This window comes from Lutra lutra, chromosome 12 (assembly GCF_902655055.1).
Source record: "Lutra lutra chromosome 12, mLutLut1.2, whole genome shotgun sequence".
NCBI classification, from domain to species: domain Eukaryota; kingdom Metazoa; phylum Chordata; class Mammalia; order Carnivora; family Mustelidae; genus Lutra; species Lutra lutra.
Genome location: NC_062289.1, coordinates 24,812,959 through 24,830,047, shown reverse-complemented (window position 1 = coordinate 24,830,047; position 17,089 = coordinate 24,812,959). Strand labels below are relative to the sequence as shown.

At 50.2% G+C, this 17,089-nt stretch overlaps 1 protein-coding gene across 2 annotated transcripts in view; it reads right to left on the bottom strand.

The window, feature by feature from the left end:
* MYO5B (myosin VB) overlaps positions 1–17,089 on the bottom strand; it is a 348,888-nt gene that overhangs the window by 101,271 nt on the left and 230,528 nt on the right. For both annotated transcript variants that reach the window (XM_047696392.1, XM_047696393.1), the window contains exons 11-14: positions 11,242–11,323; positions 10,596–10,736; positions 2,835–2,957; positions 1,565–1,648 (exon numbers count right to left, since the gene is read on the bottom strand). In XM_047696392.1, coding sequence (XP_047552348.1) covers positions 1,565–1,648; positions 2,835–2,957; positions 10,596–10,736; positions 11,242–11,323 — 430 coding nt within the window. The remainder of the gene's footprint in view (positions 1–1,564; positions 1,649–2,834; positions 2,958–10,595; positions 10,737–11,241; positions 11,324–17,089) is intronic.

Here is a 17,089-nt window from a genome sequence, read left to right as displayed (position 1 = left end):
CAAAAATCAGTACACCGGCAGAACCCAACTCTGTACTTAAATGGAAAGTACCAGACTCTCTCCCTGCCACCCACCCCTCACTTGTGCTCCTATCTGAAAAGGGAAACTGAGAACAAGACGTGAAGTTTCTCAGCCTCTGAGGCCACTATGTCACTAACAGGAGGCCACAGGGCTCTAAGCCTCTAAGAAGCAATGGGGCAGCGTGCTCCGGGAGCTGGTGCCACCCACTTCCTCCCTCCCTGTGGCTTGTGCCTCCTCGGTCCCCACCTCCCCTTGCAAAGAATGGAAAAGTTCTATAACCCACCATGGACGACAGTGCCACGACTTGGCAACCTGAGAGGTTAATCTAGAGTTGAATTTCAAAGTGATTTTCATACTCATCCAGATTTCCCTCCAGGACGACTCATTCCCAGACACTGCAGCTCTCCAGAGGACCCTGGGCGGAGGGGTCTGACCTGAGCTGGTTATGTCTATACTGACTCAAAGCCTCCCTCAACCCCTTGCCTGGGGTTCTAGGATGCAGCAGGCTACACTCACCCTTCTGTCCTTGGGTCTGTTTTGCCGGGTGTATTTTCTCCATTCCGGCATCTTGCCCTGTTACATTCATCTGCAGTTTATCACCGAGAGCCATTAATCTGCAATTTCTAGCGTTATCAGGCCCCTGCAGCCAGTTCAGGGGCAGGAGGTCCAGAGAAAGCCTCCCAAGCCCTGGAGAGTCCCTTTCTGGGTTTTCTCCAAAGGGCTGCAGCTGGCCCCTGGGAATCATGGTGCCCAGACTACTCGCCCCCCAGCTCCCGGGCCCTCTCCCCACGCCTCCCCACTTTTCAGCGACCGTGTGATTATGGGCCACTCATAGCTCATGAGGATGTGAGCACCCGCAGGGCAGAACTGGTCTCATCCACCTTTACGCAATGCTGGCTGGGTGTGGGTCAGGGCCTCACAACACAGGCACTTACTCTGTGCATAGGTCAGTCAGTGCCTTGTGTCCTCTGCGGGTAGAACGGACACAGTACTTGCCATCTTTCTGTTACGCTCATGAGAAGGAAATAAATTCTGGAGATAAATCTATTTTGGAATGTTAGCTATTAAGTGTCCCTCACATCCTACCCTCTGTTTCATTGAACTTTTTGCTTATGGGAGGCTCTGTGGGCACTGCACAGAAATGAAGCGCATGGATACCAGGATTTGAGGCATCTAAGTTATCCTACCACCTGCAGGGAAGAGAGGTGACAAATGACACAACGGCTGCAGTAACGTTTTCCTTGCTACACTTGCTGCTGTCTCCCCTCCTGACGGTCACCTCTTTCTGCGTCCCCCGCCCCTTGCCATGTCCTCCTTTCCCAGTCGCCCCTGTCCTTCACCATCTCCTGCTCTCTTCCTTCCACTGGGCCATCCTCAACTGTTTTCAGATGGAAATAACCCACAAGCCCCCTCACAGTTGCCCTGCCTGGCATCTCTGCCTTGCCCCACATTCCAGACTGGGGCCAACACTACCCACGCCCAGTCCTCCTGGGTCCTGCTGTGGGCGTCCCTGCTCTAGCACCCCTCCTCTGGTCCCCTTTACCTTGCTGGCCTTCAGGATGTTGATCTGCTCTTCATACACCGTGTCTCTGTTTTTCTCCAGAAAACCATCTGAGAGGTACTCCACCTGGGGCCCCAGAGGGAAATAGAAACAGGGGTCAAGTGCTTCAGCCCACAGCTACTTGATAACCTGAGACATTTCATCTCACCCATCCGTGTTTTCTGATGAGTGGTGAGTAGCTGGTAAACCCACAGTTGTTCCCATTTAAAACGCAAACCCGGGGCACCTGGGTGGCTCAGTGGTTTAAGCCTCTGCCTTCGGCTCAGGTCATGATCTCAGGGTTTTGGGATCAAGTCCCATATCTGGCTCTCTGCTCGGCAGGGGGCCCGCTTCCTTCTTTCTCTCTGCCTGCCTCTCTGCCTACTTGTGATCTCTCTCTGTCAAATAAATTCTTTAAAAAAAATAAAAAATAATAAATAAATAAATAAATAAATAAAACGCAAACCCAAGATGTGATCAGGATTTATACAGAGGAAGTGGAGTATTCATTTTGTGGAAAAACATTGTTTTAAAAAAGGAATTCCCATAAGAGGACCTAAGGCCTCCTTTGGATGTTGAAAGGGCTATCAAATTAGAATCTGCATTTTGTCTTTGAAGATTTTAATTTGAGAGAGTGCACACATGCAAGTGTGTGTGCAGAGGGGGAGGCAGATAAAAAATCTCAGAGTCCTCGCTGAGCACAGAGTCCGACGCGGGGCTTGATCTCACAGCCCTGAGATCATGACCTGAGCCAAAACCGTGAGTCGGATGCTTAACTGGCTGAGCCGCCCAGGTGCTCCTGGAGTCTGCATTTTAGGGCGACCCCAGTGACTTATGTGCAGATTACTATTTGGAAAGCAAGGGCTAGGGCAAGCAGAACAGAAATCCATGTAGGAAAATTCTGTGTACACCAGGTGTGGGAAAGGAGCTACCCAAAGAAGAGCGCTATTCTGTTCTCACGCCTTCCTTCTCCCTCCGGGGTACACTCACAACTGTTTTATGGGCTCCTGTCCTCCCTGGAGAGAGACGCTCAATAAATGTTTGTCAGCCAAATGGCTGGGGAGCTGCAGCCCATCCCCCCAAACACCTCAGGCTCTGCCAATGTAGTGACAGTTTGATGTATTACAGAGCGGGCTGGGGAAGGAAAGAGAAGGTAGACAAAGACCCTAAGAGACTCTCAGGCCACTTGAATTCAAAAGATACCACATTCTCTTAGCCTTGAGTCCCTGTAGGGTGGGGCTCACAGCATACCCAAGCCCACAAAGAGACTCACCTTGTCAGCAAAGTGGACGACAATGAAGGCCGTGTTGGACATGCGGGGTTTCTGGAAGTGCTGGCTGCCAGAGTGCCGGTCGTAGAGCTTCTGGGCCCAATTTTGGTCAGTTCCTTTGGGGACCTGCAGAAACATGTAAGAGAACAGAGTGCTCTGTGAAGAGGAAGAAGCAAGCAGAGAATCGTGGCAAAGGGAGATGGAGTCCACCAGTAAGTCGATCTCACAGGGGCTGGACCCCAGCTGGACAAGGAAAACAAGTTCTGGCCACGAACGCTTTGGATCCTGCATGGCCTTCTCTCAACACGCCAGGTGGGTTGGTTCCAGTGGTGTCCCCAGGAGTACGCTTAGCCTCAAAGAATCTTCTGGTCGACAGATGCTAATGGGGGAGCATCAGTTTGGAGCCTGAGGTGGCAGGAGCAGTGTCAGAACAGTTCTGAAGATGAGGCTTCCCCTAGCTGGGCCAGCGGCCTCAGTGTCATGACTGTGCCATGCCCACCCCTAGTGCCACGCTCCCGCTCACTCGGCCCAGTGCCTGCAGCAGGAAAGCCCACCCTCTCTGGCTCATCGAACCACCACTGTCTGGGCTCAGCTCAAGCCTGCCCTCCTCTCTGAAGCCTTCCCTGGCTACTCTTGATCTCACCTGGGAATGCCTCATGATTATGTTCTTACACATACACTAATGCAGTCCATCCCTGGGTTTTGTGCATCGCTTTGTCGCTACAAACTCTAAGCTTGTTGGGCTCAAGGAGGATGCCTTATTGTTTTTCACCTGCCCCTCAAAGCACTTGGAATTGGGTTCCAGGCACACACAGGGTATTAAGACCTAGGAAATGAGCTATGCAACACTTTCTCCTCAAGTTTATATATTTTTTAAAGATTTTATTTATTTGTCAGAGAGAAAGCCCAAGCAGGAGAAGCAGCAGGCAGAGGGGGAAACAGGTTCCCCGCCGAGCAAGGAGCCCGATTGTGGGACTCGATCCCAGGATCCTGAGATCATGATCCGAGCCCAAGGCAGATGCCCAACCAACTGAGCCACCCAGGTGTCCCAAGTTTAAATTTAGAAGTTTCATGACAGTAAGCATTCTGGGGCAGCCCCTTTCAGTATCTTCCAGGCTGGCTTCAGAATTGAAGCAGCATTGGGGTGCCTGTGGGGCTCACAGTCGTTAAGTGTCTGCCTTCAGCTCAGGTCATGATCCCAGGGTCCTGGGATAGAGCCCCACATTGGGCTCCCTGCTCGTCAGGAAGCTTGCTTTTCCCTCTCCCATTCTCCCTGCTTGTGTTCTCTCTCTCGCTGTGTCTCTCTGTGAAATAAACAAAATCTTAAAAAAAAAAAAAAGTGAAACAATATCTTGTTTTGTTGAAAATATACCACAGTCACTGTAGCCACCATTCGATTGTCCAGGATGATAGGGGGAGGTGCGTCTGCCACTGTCATCCCTGGAGGCCACTGCGCACACCCACTCCTGGGTGTACTGTTTTCTATGTGTAAATGTTTTCTACACATTTTAGACGCATAGACTCATTTAATCCTCACAAGATTCCTATCAGCTAGGCACTATGTTTATACAATTTTACAGATGAAGAAATGGACACAGAGAGGTTAGTTAACTTGCCCAAGGTCACACAGCTGGGAAGCAGCAGAGCTGGGGTTCAAACTGGGCCAGGTTGACTCCGGAGCAAATGCTCCCCGCTACTGTGCTTTCCTGCCTGACAACAGAGATTCAAAAGCAGCCACGAAGATGGGATTAGACGGAAGGCACTTATCTCCAAAAATGATTCAAAACAAACACAGAAGAAAGCAAATCTTGTGTTTTGATAAAATCTGGGTTGTGGGATCAGTGGCTCTGGAATGTACTGAATGAAATCCTTTAGAAAATACTACATGTGCCTTCATGCAAGTGGCCTTCCTCTCTTCTCAAAATAACATGAAGAGCCTGGATCCTAGCTCTGTCCTCATCTACGTGAGGACAGTCCCTCAGAGACCCAGTCCCCCTGACCTGCAGGGTTGGCCACTGGTCAGATCAAAAAGTGTAGGTTTGAACGCAAGAAATGTCCAGAATAGACCAATCTTTAAAGACATTACATAGATGAGAGTCTGCCTTGGGCAGTGGAGGGAGACTGGGTGGTGGGGGGTTGGGGAAGTGACTATGGGGGAGGGGAGAGTGACTAGCCGTGGGTTCTGCTACGGGGGCATAACTCTTAGACTGCCAACCAGAGGTTGTATATTTTAAGTGAGTGAATTTTATGGTATGTTAATTACATTTCAAAAGAGCTGTTAAAATGCATTAATACATTTAATGATTTTACTCTTTGTTATTGAAACTATAAAATTTTAAAAAATAAGGAAGAGAGAAGAGGGTGAGTCCTCAGGCTCCCCTAGCCCTTCTCCCCCATCAGCCTGCATTTCAAGCCCAGGGGCTAGGGTGCTTGCTGGCAGCTGGGGGCAGAGACAGGCTCCCTCCTCTGCTCCTGGCTGCCATCCCCAGTGCCTGTTCCAGGATTTTACTTTTCCATCTTCACAAAATGCCTCTCTGTGTGCTCAGCAAAACACTGGGTTGGGCCGAGTCCACAGGTCAACTCCTCTTGCCTTCAAGTCCTGCTGGGCACTTAGTACCATTCAAAAAAAAGTACCGTGCCAAAAAAAAAAAAAAAATTACCATCACGTTTTACTGAGAGACGCTACCTCTGCAGATGAAGACACTGTGCCCAGATAGAACTGGGGGCTGGCCTCAACGACCCCCATCTTTCCATGGTCTTTGACCTTCCCTGTTGGCAGGACAGCCATTCCCCTGCTTCCTGCCCTCTCCGCCATCCCCCAGGCTGCCGCCTCCTGCACAGGACTCATTCTCACCTTCATGGAGAAGCAGAGGAGCCAACCAAGCAGGACCCAGAAACGGAGCATCCACACCGCCCCGACCCCCACCTCCCGTTGGAGGGAGCGCTTCTCCCCACCAGGGTCCTGTGCACTCACCGGCTGGCCTCCTGCAGCCATGGCCTGGAGAGGGGCGTGTCAAACTTGCCGCCTCTGCTGCCTCACCTCATCCTCCCCACGAAGTCGCAGAAGCCAGGCTGCTGCCCGGACAGCTACCTGACCAAATTCTCTAACCCACAGGCTTGCTGCCAGAGGCAGGGCCCTGTGACCCTCTCTGCGCCCCCCTGCAAGTCTTTTGTCTTCCCCGCCTGGATAAAGGAGAGCAGAATGCCTCCCTGCTCCCCTCTCTCCTGTCTCCCTCTACCTCGGCTTCCCCAGTGGCCTGTGACATCCGCAAGAAGCGATCACACCTGTCCCTGCCTCCCAGCCCTGCACCCCCAGAGCCTTCAGAGTCTGGTCCAAACGCCCTCTCTGGACAGAGCCTCCCATTCTGATGGTTCTCACTTTCCAGTTTCACCTGCCACCACCACGGGGTCCGGACAGGTCGGACCACTTCAAGTTTTCTCAATGTGACACTCCTTTGACCCAGAAGGCCACCTCACTCCCGACTTCTCTTCGTCAACAGCTCTTTGGGGCTGCTTCTCCCCACAGTCACCTCCTCCTGAACGTTCCCACCCTGTCACCGTGGTGATGACTGCGGCCCTGGGCTGACCCCTTGAAGGTGATGTGTGAAGGGCAGGGACTCAGTGGCAGGAACAAGGGCTTCACTGGGCAGGTGAACGAGCAGAGGTGGGAAGGCCCCTTCACCTCCCTCCCTCTCGGGTTTTGACCTGTTCGCAAACATGCAGAACAAGGAGACCTCGGGGGCAACAAAGCACGAACCCTTGAGCTTAACACTGAGCAAGCTCTCCTGAGAGCAGGCTGGACCCAGGTGAGGAAGCAAGGGGGCCTTCGGGATGCCGTCCCTCCGCTGCTCAACAGGGAGTTACAGAAGATCTGCCCTTCTCCAGCTCTTTAGGCCAGGCCCCGAAAACGGAAGAACCCCACTCCCCAGCCACGGGACTGCCCTCAAGTCCCCAGACTCTCCCCAGACTGAGTGCCTCTGAGGTGTTACTCGCAAGCACTGCTTCCAGGGGTCAAAGCATCACTTTCAGAAAAATCCTGCTGATGCGAACGTGTCACTTACAAGGAAACACGCTTTGACCTGTCCTATCCCATCAGCCCCAACTGGTTGCTCCCCCAGAAGAGGGAGGGCAGGGAATGCCGCTCCAAATATGGCCTATGTCATGCCCCACAGCAGCCTTAGAGAGCAGTGGGCACAGGAGAGTTTGAAGAGCAGCCTGGAAAGAAACACCAGCTGCAAGCAGACCCCCGCGTCCTCCCCGCTGGTTACTGATGGAGCGGCCTGGGGCAGACCACAGATCCAGGATCGCAAGAAGGCTCTTCCCCCTGAAGGAGCCCTGGGGGACTTCAGTCACTCTGTGAACACCCCTGTGGCTGCAGGCACCCATCGTGTGGCTCCTCTGCTGCTCCTTTAAATCCATGGTCACCGCCCCCCCCCTGCAATTTCTAATTTAAATACCAGTCCACTGGCTCTGCCTGCCACTGTGTGTCTTTTCCAGGAAAGCGATTTCCCAGTGGCCGCTTTTAGAGCAGGAGTCTAATCCTTCATGTGGCTTTGTGGCCTGTCACATGGGGGTCACGGTGTAATCCCATTCTTTCTCGTCCTGTGGTGTGTGTCTGAGCGGCAGTGGAGGGAAGGGACATGGTCTGAGGCAGCTCCGCCGTTCCACGGGATGGTCCCTGAGGGACGCCGTGTCGCAGCCCGCTCCAGCAGGACTCCCTCCCCCACTCGCTCACAGCCAGCGGTGCTGCCAAAGGGTGCGCCAGGCCCCCGGCCCCCGTTTTGTGGAGTTGGGTGTATTATGGTAGGCTCTCCCTACAGCAAAACACATCCTGTCAAGACACACAAGGCCGTGAGTTCTGACAAAGGCACCACCTGTCGGTTCACCCTGGCTGCACTGAAGCACTTACCTCAGCAGGGAGGGGAGGGGGAAGCTTTCCACACTGGGGCTTTGTACTCCTCCTTAATGAGGTGCTTGTTTTGCCCGCCCTGCTCCTCCCCACCCGTGTCCTCAGCCACCACAGAGTTTCACCAAGTCCCGCTGGCAGGAGTGACACCCCTCTCAACACCAGCTGGACCGACCGGAAATCCATTTCCGGGTTCTCCTCAGACCTGCCCCTCCGAGGAGCCCCGGGCACAAGGAAGCAAGGAGACCTAACAGAATGGCCCTCTTTCTGCATTGCCATTGCCGTCCCCTTCCCTTGATTCTGCTCGGGTGTTGCTCTGTGGCCCTTGGGCTGTGGTCCAGGCCTCTTTCAGCCTGCTCTGGGCCCAGGGGGCACTGGGCCTTGCCCACAGCCCTCCTGGGCCCCACCCCCACCCCCTTAGAGCACAGTCCTGTCCCTCTCCATCCCTGCTGGCCAGTACGGAGAACACTTCCTCCTCTCCTGAGACCTGACAGACGGCAGGCGCATGACACATTCGGGGTGTCTGACGGATGGCAGGGGCAGAATTCAGGCAGATGCAGTCTTCAGCTGAATCACCTAATTTTTATGAATCTGACCCAGTCAGAAGGCTCCACAGAACATGAAGGCAGAGATCATCCACCAAGAGAGTTTCCATTAACTTCTCAAAGTAAAACAGATTCCTCAGGGAGGCCGCAGGTAGTTTGCACTCGGTAGGGAGATAGCACTGGGAATATGCAAGGCTGCAAAGTATAGGGGTCTGGGCTGTTGAACACGGCTTGCAGCCTGGGCCTCCCAGCGACCACTCTGTTTTTCTGCTAAGGATCTCCCACCACCCTGGGAATCACCAGCTCACCAGGCCCATAGGACTCCGGTTTCCCCTTGCTGGCTTGGTTCCCAGCCAAGAGGTCTTAGGCCTTAGACCTTAGACACAGGTCTAAGGTCTCTGCACCTGTGTTCCTACCACCTTGACTTGACATTCCTGGGACCTGTTCCCTTGGGTAGAGGCACCTTTCAGATCCTCAAACCATAAGCCAGAGCAAACCCACCTCGATTGGTCTTTGATTGCTAACCGCAGATAAATCACTGGAAATCAATTAGGCAGCTGCTTGATCCAGAGAATCCGTCATCCTGAAGCCTTAGGCGTTTTTCTAGGTGTGTGTACCCAGCAAAGGAGAGACCATGCCCCAGGGCTTTACGTCAGAGCTGTGCATCCACGAATTGCTGGGTAGAGCCACGCAAGGTAAACCACCCACTTCAAGGGCCTCCTCAGAGCCAATGGGTCTTAACCTTCATTCTGGGAGGGCCCTAAAGAGCTGGAGTCCTGGAGCCAAGGCCTGGGGTGGACACAAGGACACGGTGGTGCCTTCGGGGTTGGGGTGTGGGGCAGGAGGAGAAGGTTACGAACAGGAGCACACACCACACTGGAGGAGGGACGGAGGGTCCCACTGAGCTTGAAGGTAGCTGTTGGCAGTGGACGCTGAATCCAAGTGAGTGAATGGTGAACAAAGGGCTGGGGAAGGGGAGGAACGACACTTAAGAGTTGGGGCCATGACTTTGGTCATCAAGCCAGTGGCGCTCCATGCAGGAACAAGTGTACTATCAGCTTCACGGCTACCTCCCAAGCTGAGCAGGCCCAGGCACACACCTTACACACTGAGGAATCAGCCCTGCCCAGAGCTGACGTGGGGCAAAGCCCACAGCTCAGAAGAAATGCTGCAAACCATTGGGAGTGAAGATGTGCGAGCTGTGGACTTTAGCATATCTCCCTCCATCTTCCACTGTTCCATCAACCTTTCCTTTTCATTGTCAAAGACAATGACACTGGGAGCACCCTCCTGGAAGGGAGATATCTTCCTCCTCTAAACCATCCAGCCACGCCCAATCCTTCACAGGCAAGATGTGGAGGCCAGGGAGTAAAGGAAACCAAGTATTTTCCTTGCTATCCCAAGAATTGTGTGTTTTTACACATTTGGATGAGAGTTTCCACTGCTCGAGGAATGTTACCCTCTTATCAGCGACCATCCAACTGGGTGAAATTCTGAAGATCATCAGATCCAAACCTTCTAATCCACAGAGCAGGAAACCAAAGGCCAAAGCAGTTAGGTGATCAATAAGACCCAGATTCTTGGTGCGCCTGGGTGGCTCAGTTGGTTAAATGTCTGCCTTTGGCTCAGGTCGTGGTCTTGGGGTCCTAGGATCAAGCCCTGAATTGAGCTCCCTGCTTAGTAGGGAGCCTGCTTCTCCCTGTGTCCCGATGCCCCCGCTCAAGCTCCCATATATACAATACATACACACATACGTACATATCTTAAAAAATAAAATAAAATAAAACCCAGATCCTCCCAAACCACATTTTCAAGGCTGTCTGCCTTTGCCCTTGCTGGCCACTCACGACATCGCTGTCCTACCAAGTAGAAGCCACAAAAAGCTGGATGGGGGACCTATGGACCTCATCTGCACCAAGCTTGCAGCTCCATCACTCATAATGCATCTGGCCTGACAAACATGCCCCTGGACTCTTGGCCTTCACTCTCAGAGGATGCCTGTCTAGATGTGAGGGTCTTTCTCTCAGTGCCTAGGATATCGGGGGCACCAAATCCACACCACCATTCTATAGTGCCAAACCATACCATCCAGTCTCTGCCAAGACAGGTACACATTCACCTACACAGTTAGCTTCTAGCGTGTAATATGGACATCAAGGCTTCTCTCACCACCCTACAGGTGGGCTAAGTGCCCATGAAATCCCCGCTCTGAGACCTCATGCACTCCCTGCAGCACAGAGTGGGTTCTGGCACCCCCCACCCCCACCCACCCCCGGCATTGAACTAACACAATGAGCATGTCATCAGTCTTACCTTACATTCTTCATCCAGCAGGTCCAAGATGCCCAGCTTGGCTTCTATGAGGTCAATACAAGGTTGGTTATCATAAAAGTCAATCAAGGTCCAAGGGATCTGCTCCTTCATATATTCTTCTTGCTCTAGTTTGAATACATGCTAGGGTAGGTGAAAGGTCAAGGTTAGTGAGCTGCAGGCACATCCCAACGTTCATCTCCCCTGAGCTTCAACCACGTGAGCTTGGATCCCAGAGAAGGGGGCATGGATGTATACCCATCAGAAAAGGTTTGAGCACTAAGTCACAGTCGTGACTGCAGAAAAGGAGCTCAGTTAGGTGATCCCCATTCCCACGTGAACCCTTCTGTAGAATATTCTAGTAATCAACTGGCTTGCAATCCAGCAAATTCCCCAGAAGCCCAGAATCAGGAGGTGGGGGAGTCAAAACCAAGGGGAGGATCATTTACCTTCTCAACCCAGTTGCCCCATTCCTCCTGAGCAGCAGGGAATGCCTTCCCAAAGCTGGGGCACCCCCCAAGACACTAAGAGAAGGCTGGGGCAGAGCTAGAGCCCACTGGCCCTGGATGGAAGAGAAGTGCCCCAGGCTGCTGCTCCCAGGGCGAGAGGTCCCCCCACCTGACGCCCTGGGTCCAGGAGCCCAGCCTACCGAGTTGAACTGCTGCTGCAACTTCTCGTTTGCATAGTTGATACAGAACTGCTCAAAGCTGTTGACCTCAAATGTCTCAAACCTGCAGAATGGAAAAGGAGGACAAAGGGGCATTCGTCTTACCAAAGGAATCACTGGGACTTCCAATAAGGCTACTCTCATCTCCTCTCTCCCCCCATCCAGCTCCATCCTCAACTCCAGCACAGAAGTCCTTCACAAGCCCAAGAGGAGGGCTTTCCACCCAGAGGGAGTGCCTTTTTCCAATTCAGACAACAGCCCCTCAGGGACTAGCAGTGTCCCCCACCCAACGCAAATGAATCGCAATTTAACCAATCCCCTATTAGAGAATGTTTTATTGCTTTTCCTGATTTTTAGCTGTTATCAATGCTGGGGCAAATGTTGTATATGCATCTTTCATGGTTCTTTCTGTAGGATGCAACCATCTTAGCAGAATAACCATGTCGGAATATGGTTTCTTTTTTTTAATTTTTAAAAAAGATTTTATTTATTGATTTAACAGAGAAAGAGAGAGAGAGAGAAAAGAACATGGTTTCTTAAAAGGTAGAAGGAAATTAACTTCCAGAAAGGTGGAACCAACTCATGTTATCACCCCACAACCACCCCAGCCTCCCATGCATCCAACTGTCTGGTTGTCCTAGTACTGGTTAAAGTTTTTTTTTTTTTTTTTTAATTCATTTCCATGAAGTTCGAGTTTACACACAATTCGAAGACAATCAGATGTGCAGCTTAGAAACTGGCAGGAGGGTGGAGAACAGCTGATTTGGGGGAAGCTGTGCAAGACCAGAGGCAGGAAGTCAGTAAGGCAATTATTACTGCAGTAATGATCCCAGAAGACCAATCGGGGTGTGACTTAAGCCGGTAGTGACCGAGTAATGATAAAGGATCAAAAGACACTAAGGGAGGGACAAATGAGAGGGCTTCAAGTGACCAACGGGGCACAGAGGAGAGATTCACCTCCACAATCAAACGGACGTGGTAAAGCTCACCAGGCCAGAATGATCTAGCATAATCAGCAGCATTAGCTACAAATGAGTGGGGCCATCTTGCACACTGGGTAGCATCATCAGGCTTAGGCAGTGGCGGGACAGAAATGTAGGAGGAAGAGGAGCCATTTTCTCATTCACACCACTGGCTGAATGAGCGCTCAGCCCCCAATGCTTCAGGAGCTCCTCCTCACTCCATGCCCACAACAATTCCATGCTACAAGTGGAAGAAACGAAGGCACGGGGAGATGAAATCATCTGGTCCAAATCAGAGTCCGTATGCAGAAGAGCCAGTGTGTGAACCCAGGCGGTGATTTCTGAGGCCCCATTCTTAGTTTAAGAAAAGCTTCACTAGAGAAAGACTGGGGAAGGGCAGTGGACAAGGATACTTCCCAGAAGAGGAGTGGGAGTATCAACAAGGGACATGGGGGTGGGGGTGGATGCACAGGCTTCAGCCTTCCCATAACCTTACACTGTTACCCCCTCATTCTTCAGTATACACAACGAAAGTTTCTTAATCTTATATAAAATTATCCCAGTCTTCCCCAATAGACTGTACTCCCTAATTACCACTCCCAAATAGAAATGTCAGGGCTGTAGGCTGGTGGTATTGGAGAGGCAGCACCCAATAGAGAATAAATGCATCAGACAGCCAACAGGGCCACGTCGGGGCTCAGAAAACATCAGGCTTCTCGCATCCACCTTCCCCACCCAAAACATAAAACATGGAGAAGTGGAAAGTCCTTTTGAGATCAAAGGAGTCAACTGTTTGGAGACAACCATATTAAAATACAGCCTTCGGTCACGCCCACATAGGAGAAATAATTGTAAGTTAATCAAAGAAGACCAAGGATGGGAGCTGCGCTCCCGGCCGTGTGGGGGTGGGGGGGTGGGTACTGTGCCTTCCAGTTCTCCTGCTGCCCTGGGGCCTCCTCAGTCCAGGGGATGGCCCTAGATATGGAGTTCTGTCACTTAGAACCTCATTTCCTCCCCTGCCGCAACCGTACCCCAAGACAGGCTGCTAACACCGTCAACCCCCCAGAAGAAACTTAATTAATAAAACCTACACGGAAGATAAAGGAGCCGCCCTAGCAAATGGCCAGAAAATAGCGATGGGGTGTACATGCAGGGCTAACTGAGCTCCACAGATAAAGGATTTAAGTATCTCCCACTTGTCATTTGTTAAAGGTTTATGTTGGTAGCACTCCACCAAGAACATATTCTCATTAATTTGAGATGACCTAAAATTAGCTCATAATTCCCCTATTTCTAAGATATGATCTGGTAACAATTCCTCCGCCATCTAGTGTAATTACTGTAATGCCTGCTGTAGGTCCAGAGATGAATGCAGGGTCTGGGTAGCTTGGAAAACGTCTAAGAGAACTGACCTCAGAAAGCCTCAGCCAGAGAGACAGGGCAACTTCTCTACAATAGGAGTCTATCTGTAGCAATTTTTCCCATCAAGAGATGATTTTTTAAAATAAACACAATGGATCAATTTATAGTTCACAGCATTAAACTGTCACAAAGAAATTTATATCCTAGAGGGAATTGGATTTCTCCTGTATAATCAATGTTGAGAATAGTTAGACCAGAATCCTTAGGTGGGAGGAAGGTCAGAATGCAGAATAAGACTTGATGCTGAGACCCAAGGTCTGAATTCACGGTGGTACAACCATCACCCCTACCTTCACTAGCCTCCTCTTCCTGAAACGTAGAAGAGGACAGAATTTCCTTCTGGTTCTGCTCCAATTTCAGGGTGTGGTAAGGGCCACAGAGGTCTCTAAAAATAAGGTAGTGTCTGCTGGAAAGTGAAACCACAATGAAAGGACGTCAACCAAGCCCTCTGAGTTCATCACTAACCTCCACAATCCTCTTGCTTCAGAGCAGAGGCCAGGCAGGACTTTCAAGCCTGGGGAAGACTTCTTCCCCTGGAACGTGGCTCAAAGGGACCCAACTTCTTATCTCAGTCTCCTTTCTTTTTACCAAGATCTCGCTTTAGCCTTCTACCAAAGGTTAAAGGAAAAAAATATGCATTGTAGGTTGGATATAGAGAGGGGGCTGTCAGGGAATGGTTATTAAAAGTTAGACAAGTCCCATCAAGGTCTCTTTGCCTCCTGAAGCCCAGGAAACCTCACAAGGGCACCCTGTGGTCTGTTCACGACGCCAACTCCTCCGATCTCTTTACTCAACCATCATGGGATGTTGGCTGTACCCTAGAACACCAGGACTTGAACTCTGTTCCTGTGCTTCTCTGGGCCTAGATGTCCCCACACAGGATTTGGCCTTCAGGGAAGGTACAGTACTAGGCACTGCTCACATCCCAAGGCCAAGAACAGTTATTCTTCTGGAGGACCTAAGTCCCAAGTCCACTTACTTCGCAGTGTGCTCCAATTCCCTGCTCCTCTATGTGCCAGGAACCTCAGTGCGGGACAGAAAAATGCCCACTGTATGGAAACCCTCTCCTAGCCCATCAGTCAACTGCCTCAAGAATTGCAAGGTCTGCGAAAGAGCTCTCAGGAAGACCACAGGAATCTAGTATACGCAGCCTTCCAAGAGATTAGATGCATTTATAGAACTTGAATGGTGGGTGAACTCAGAAGGGTGATGGCAGGTCAGAGAGAACTGTGACTTTATCTGAACCTTAAGAGTATGAATGTGTGTCTGCCTCTAGGCACAAGCCCAAGAGCTGTGTAAGAGAAATTCTGGAAGGTTGAGATGGACTTTAGAGCAATCTGAATTAAAAGGTTCTCCTGGAGGTGAACCATGAGAGACTATGGACTCTGAAAAACGATCTGAGAATTTTGAAGGGGTGGGGGGTGGGAGGTTGGGGGCACCAGGTGGTGGGTATTGTAGAGGGCACGGATTGCATGGAGCACTGGGTGTGGTGCAAAAATAATGAATACTGTTATGCTGAAAAAAAAAAATAAAAAAAAAATTGATACAGTAAAAAAAAAAAAAAAAAAAAAAAAAAAAAAGGTTCTCCTGGGAGACTCAAAGATTCCAAGGCAAACCCAATGGTTTCAGGGATCTGTTAGATCTGACAATACTGGGGCCAGCCATGCATGTTTACCCTGAGGATGACATGCCCAGGGATTTCCTGAGCTGCCCACGTCTGGTCCACTGTTTATAGGCTTGAAGGAAAAGGCCACTGGCTTTTCCCCCTCTATTCACCATGAACCCTTTTCATACTGGTCAAAGAGGAGCTAGGTAGTCTTCTCTGAATAACTAAATTGGAACTGTAAGACCAACTCCAAGAAGATAAGACATCCGTTAAAATGAAGGCAAACTTTGGACCTAAGAAGTTTACTTTAAATAGATCATTAAAGGCAACCTATGTACAGTAGGAAGTATTTGCAAATCATATTTCTGATAAGGAGTTAATAACCAGAATATACAAAGAGGTCTTACAACTCAACAAAAACCAAATAACTCAAAAATAGGTGAAGGCCTTGAACATTTTTCCAAAGACAATGTATGAAATATGATCAACATCACTAAATATTAGAGAAATGCAAATCAAAACCACAAGGAGAGATTACTTCATACCTATCAGGAGAGCTACGACCAAAAACCTCAAAATAACAAGTGTCGTCAAGGATGTGGAGAAACCAAAACCCTTGTGTGCTACTGACAGGAATGCAAAATGGTGTGGTCACTATGGAAAACAATCTGTAGGTTCCTCAAAAAATTAAAAACAGAATTGTCATATGATCCAGCAATCCCACTTCTGGGCATATGTTGAAAAGAATTAGAAGAGCTATTTGCGCACCCTTGTTCCCTGTAGCATTGTTCACAATAACCCATGGCTAAAAGAAGCCCGAACATCCATCAGCAGAAGAATGGGTAAACAAAAGGTGGTGTGTACACACTAGAGCATTACTCAGCTTTAAGAAAGGAAATTCTGTCACCAGCTGCAACACGGGGGAGTCTTGAGGACATTGAGCTAACTCATAGAAGCCAGTCACAAAAAGACAAATGTTGTACGATTCCCCTTACATAGACATCCAACGTAGTCCTAAGTCACAGAAACAGTGTAGAGTGGTGGTTTCCAGGGAAAAATGGGAGTTGCTCAATGGGTATAAAGTTTTAGTCTTCCCCCATGAAAGTGCTCCAGAGTTCTGTTGTGTAACAATGTGAGTATACCTACCACCACTGAACCGTACATTTAAAAATGCTTAAGATGGCAGGGGCCGAGGAGGGGGGTGCACCTGGGTGGCTCAGCCAGTTAAGCGTCTGCCTTTGGCTCAGGTCATGATCTCATGGTCTTTGGGGTGGAGCCCCGCATCAGGCTCCCTGCTCAGCGGGAAGTCTGTTTCTCCCTCTCCCTCTGCCCCTTGCCCTGCTCCTGCTCCCACGCACATTCTCTAACAAATAAAATCTCAAAAAAAAAAAAATGGTTAAGATGCTAAGTGTTACGTTAGGTGCTTTTCCAGCTACAGTTTTAAAAAATTATTTTAAAAAAACCCGTATAATTAAAAAGCACTGAGTAGAGATGGGTGCTAGTTTAAAGTCAGGAAATATCACAAGCCCAGAAAATAATGTGAGAGCTGAGGATAGAAAATCCCAGCAAGCATAAACAATGACTTTTGGAACACTGAAAATAAATAAAATACAATAAAAAAAAAAAAAGAAAAAGAAAATCCCGAGCAAACCCACTTCCTTCCTCCTGGGTCCTGCCTGCTCCTCTCCACCGCCCCCCCCACCCCTGCACCCTCTCTTCCACTATCCCTCTGCATGACGCATAACTCTCCTCCTCCCTCCACAGGTCTCCTAGTCCAACTGTCCTTGTCAAGAACGGGCCAGCCCTGGATGCCTGGGTGGCTCAGTGGCTTAAGCCTCTG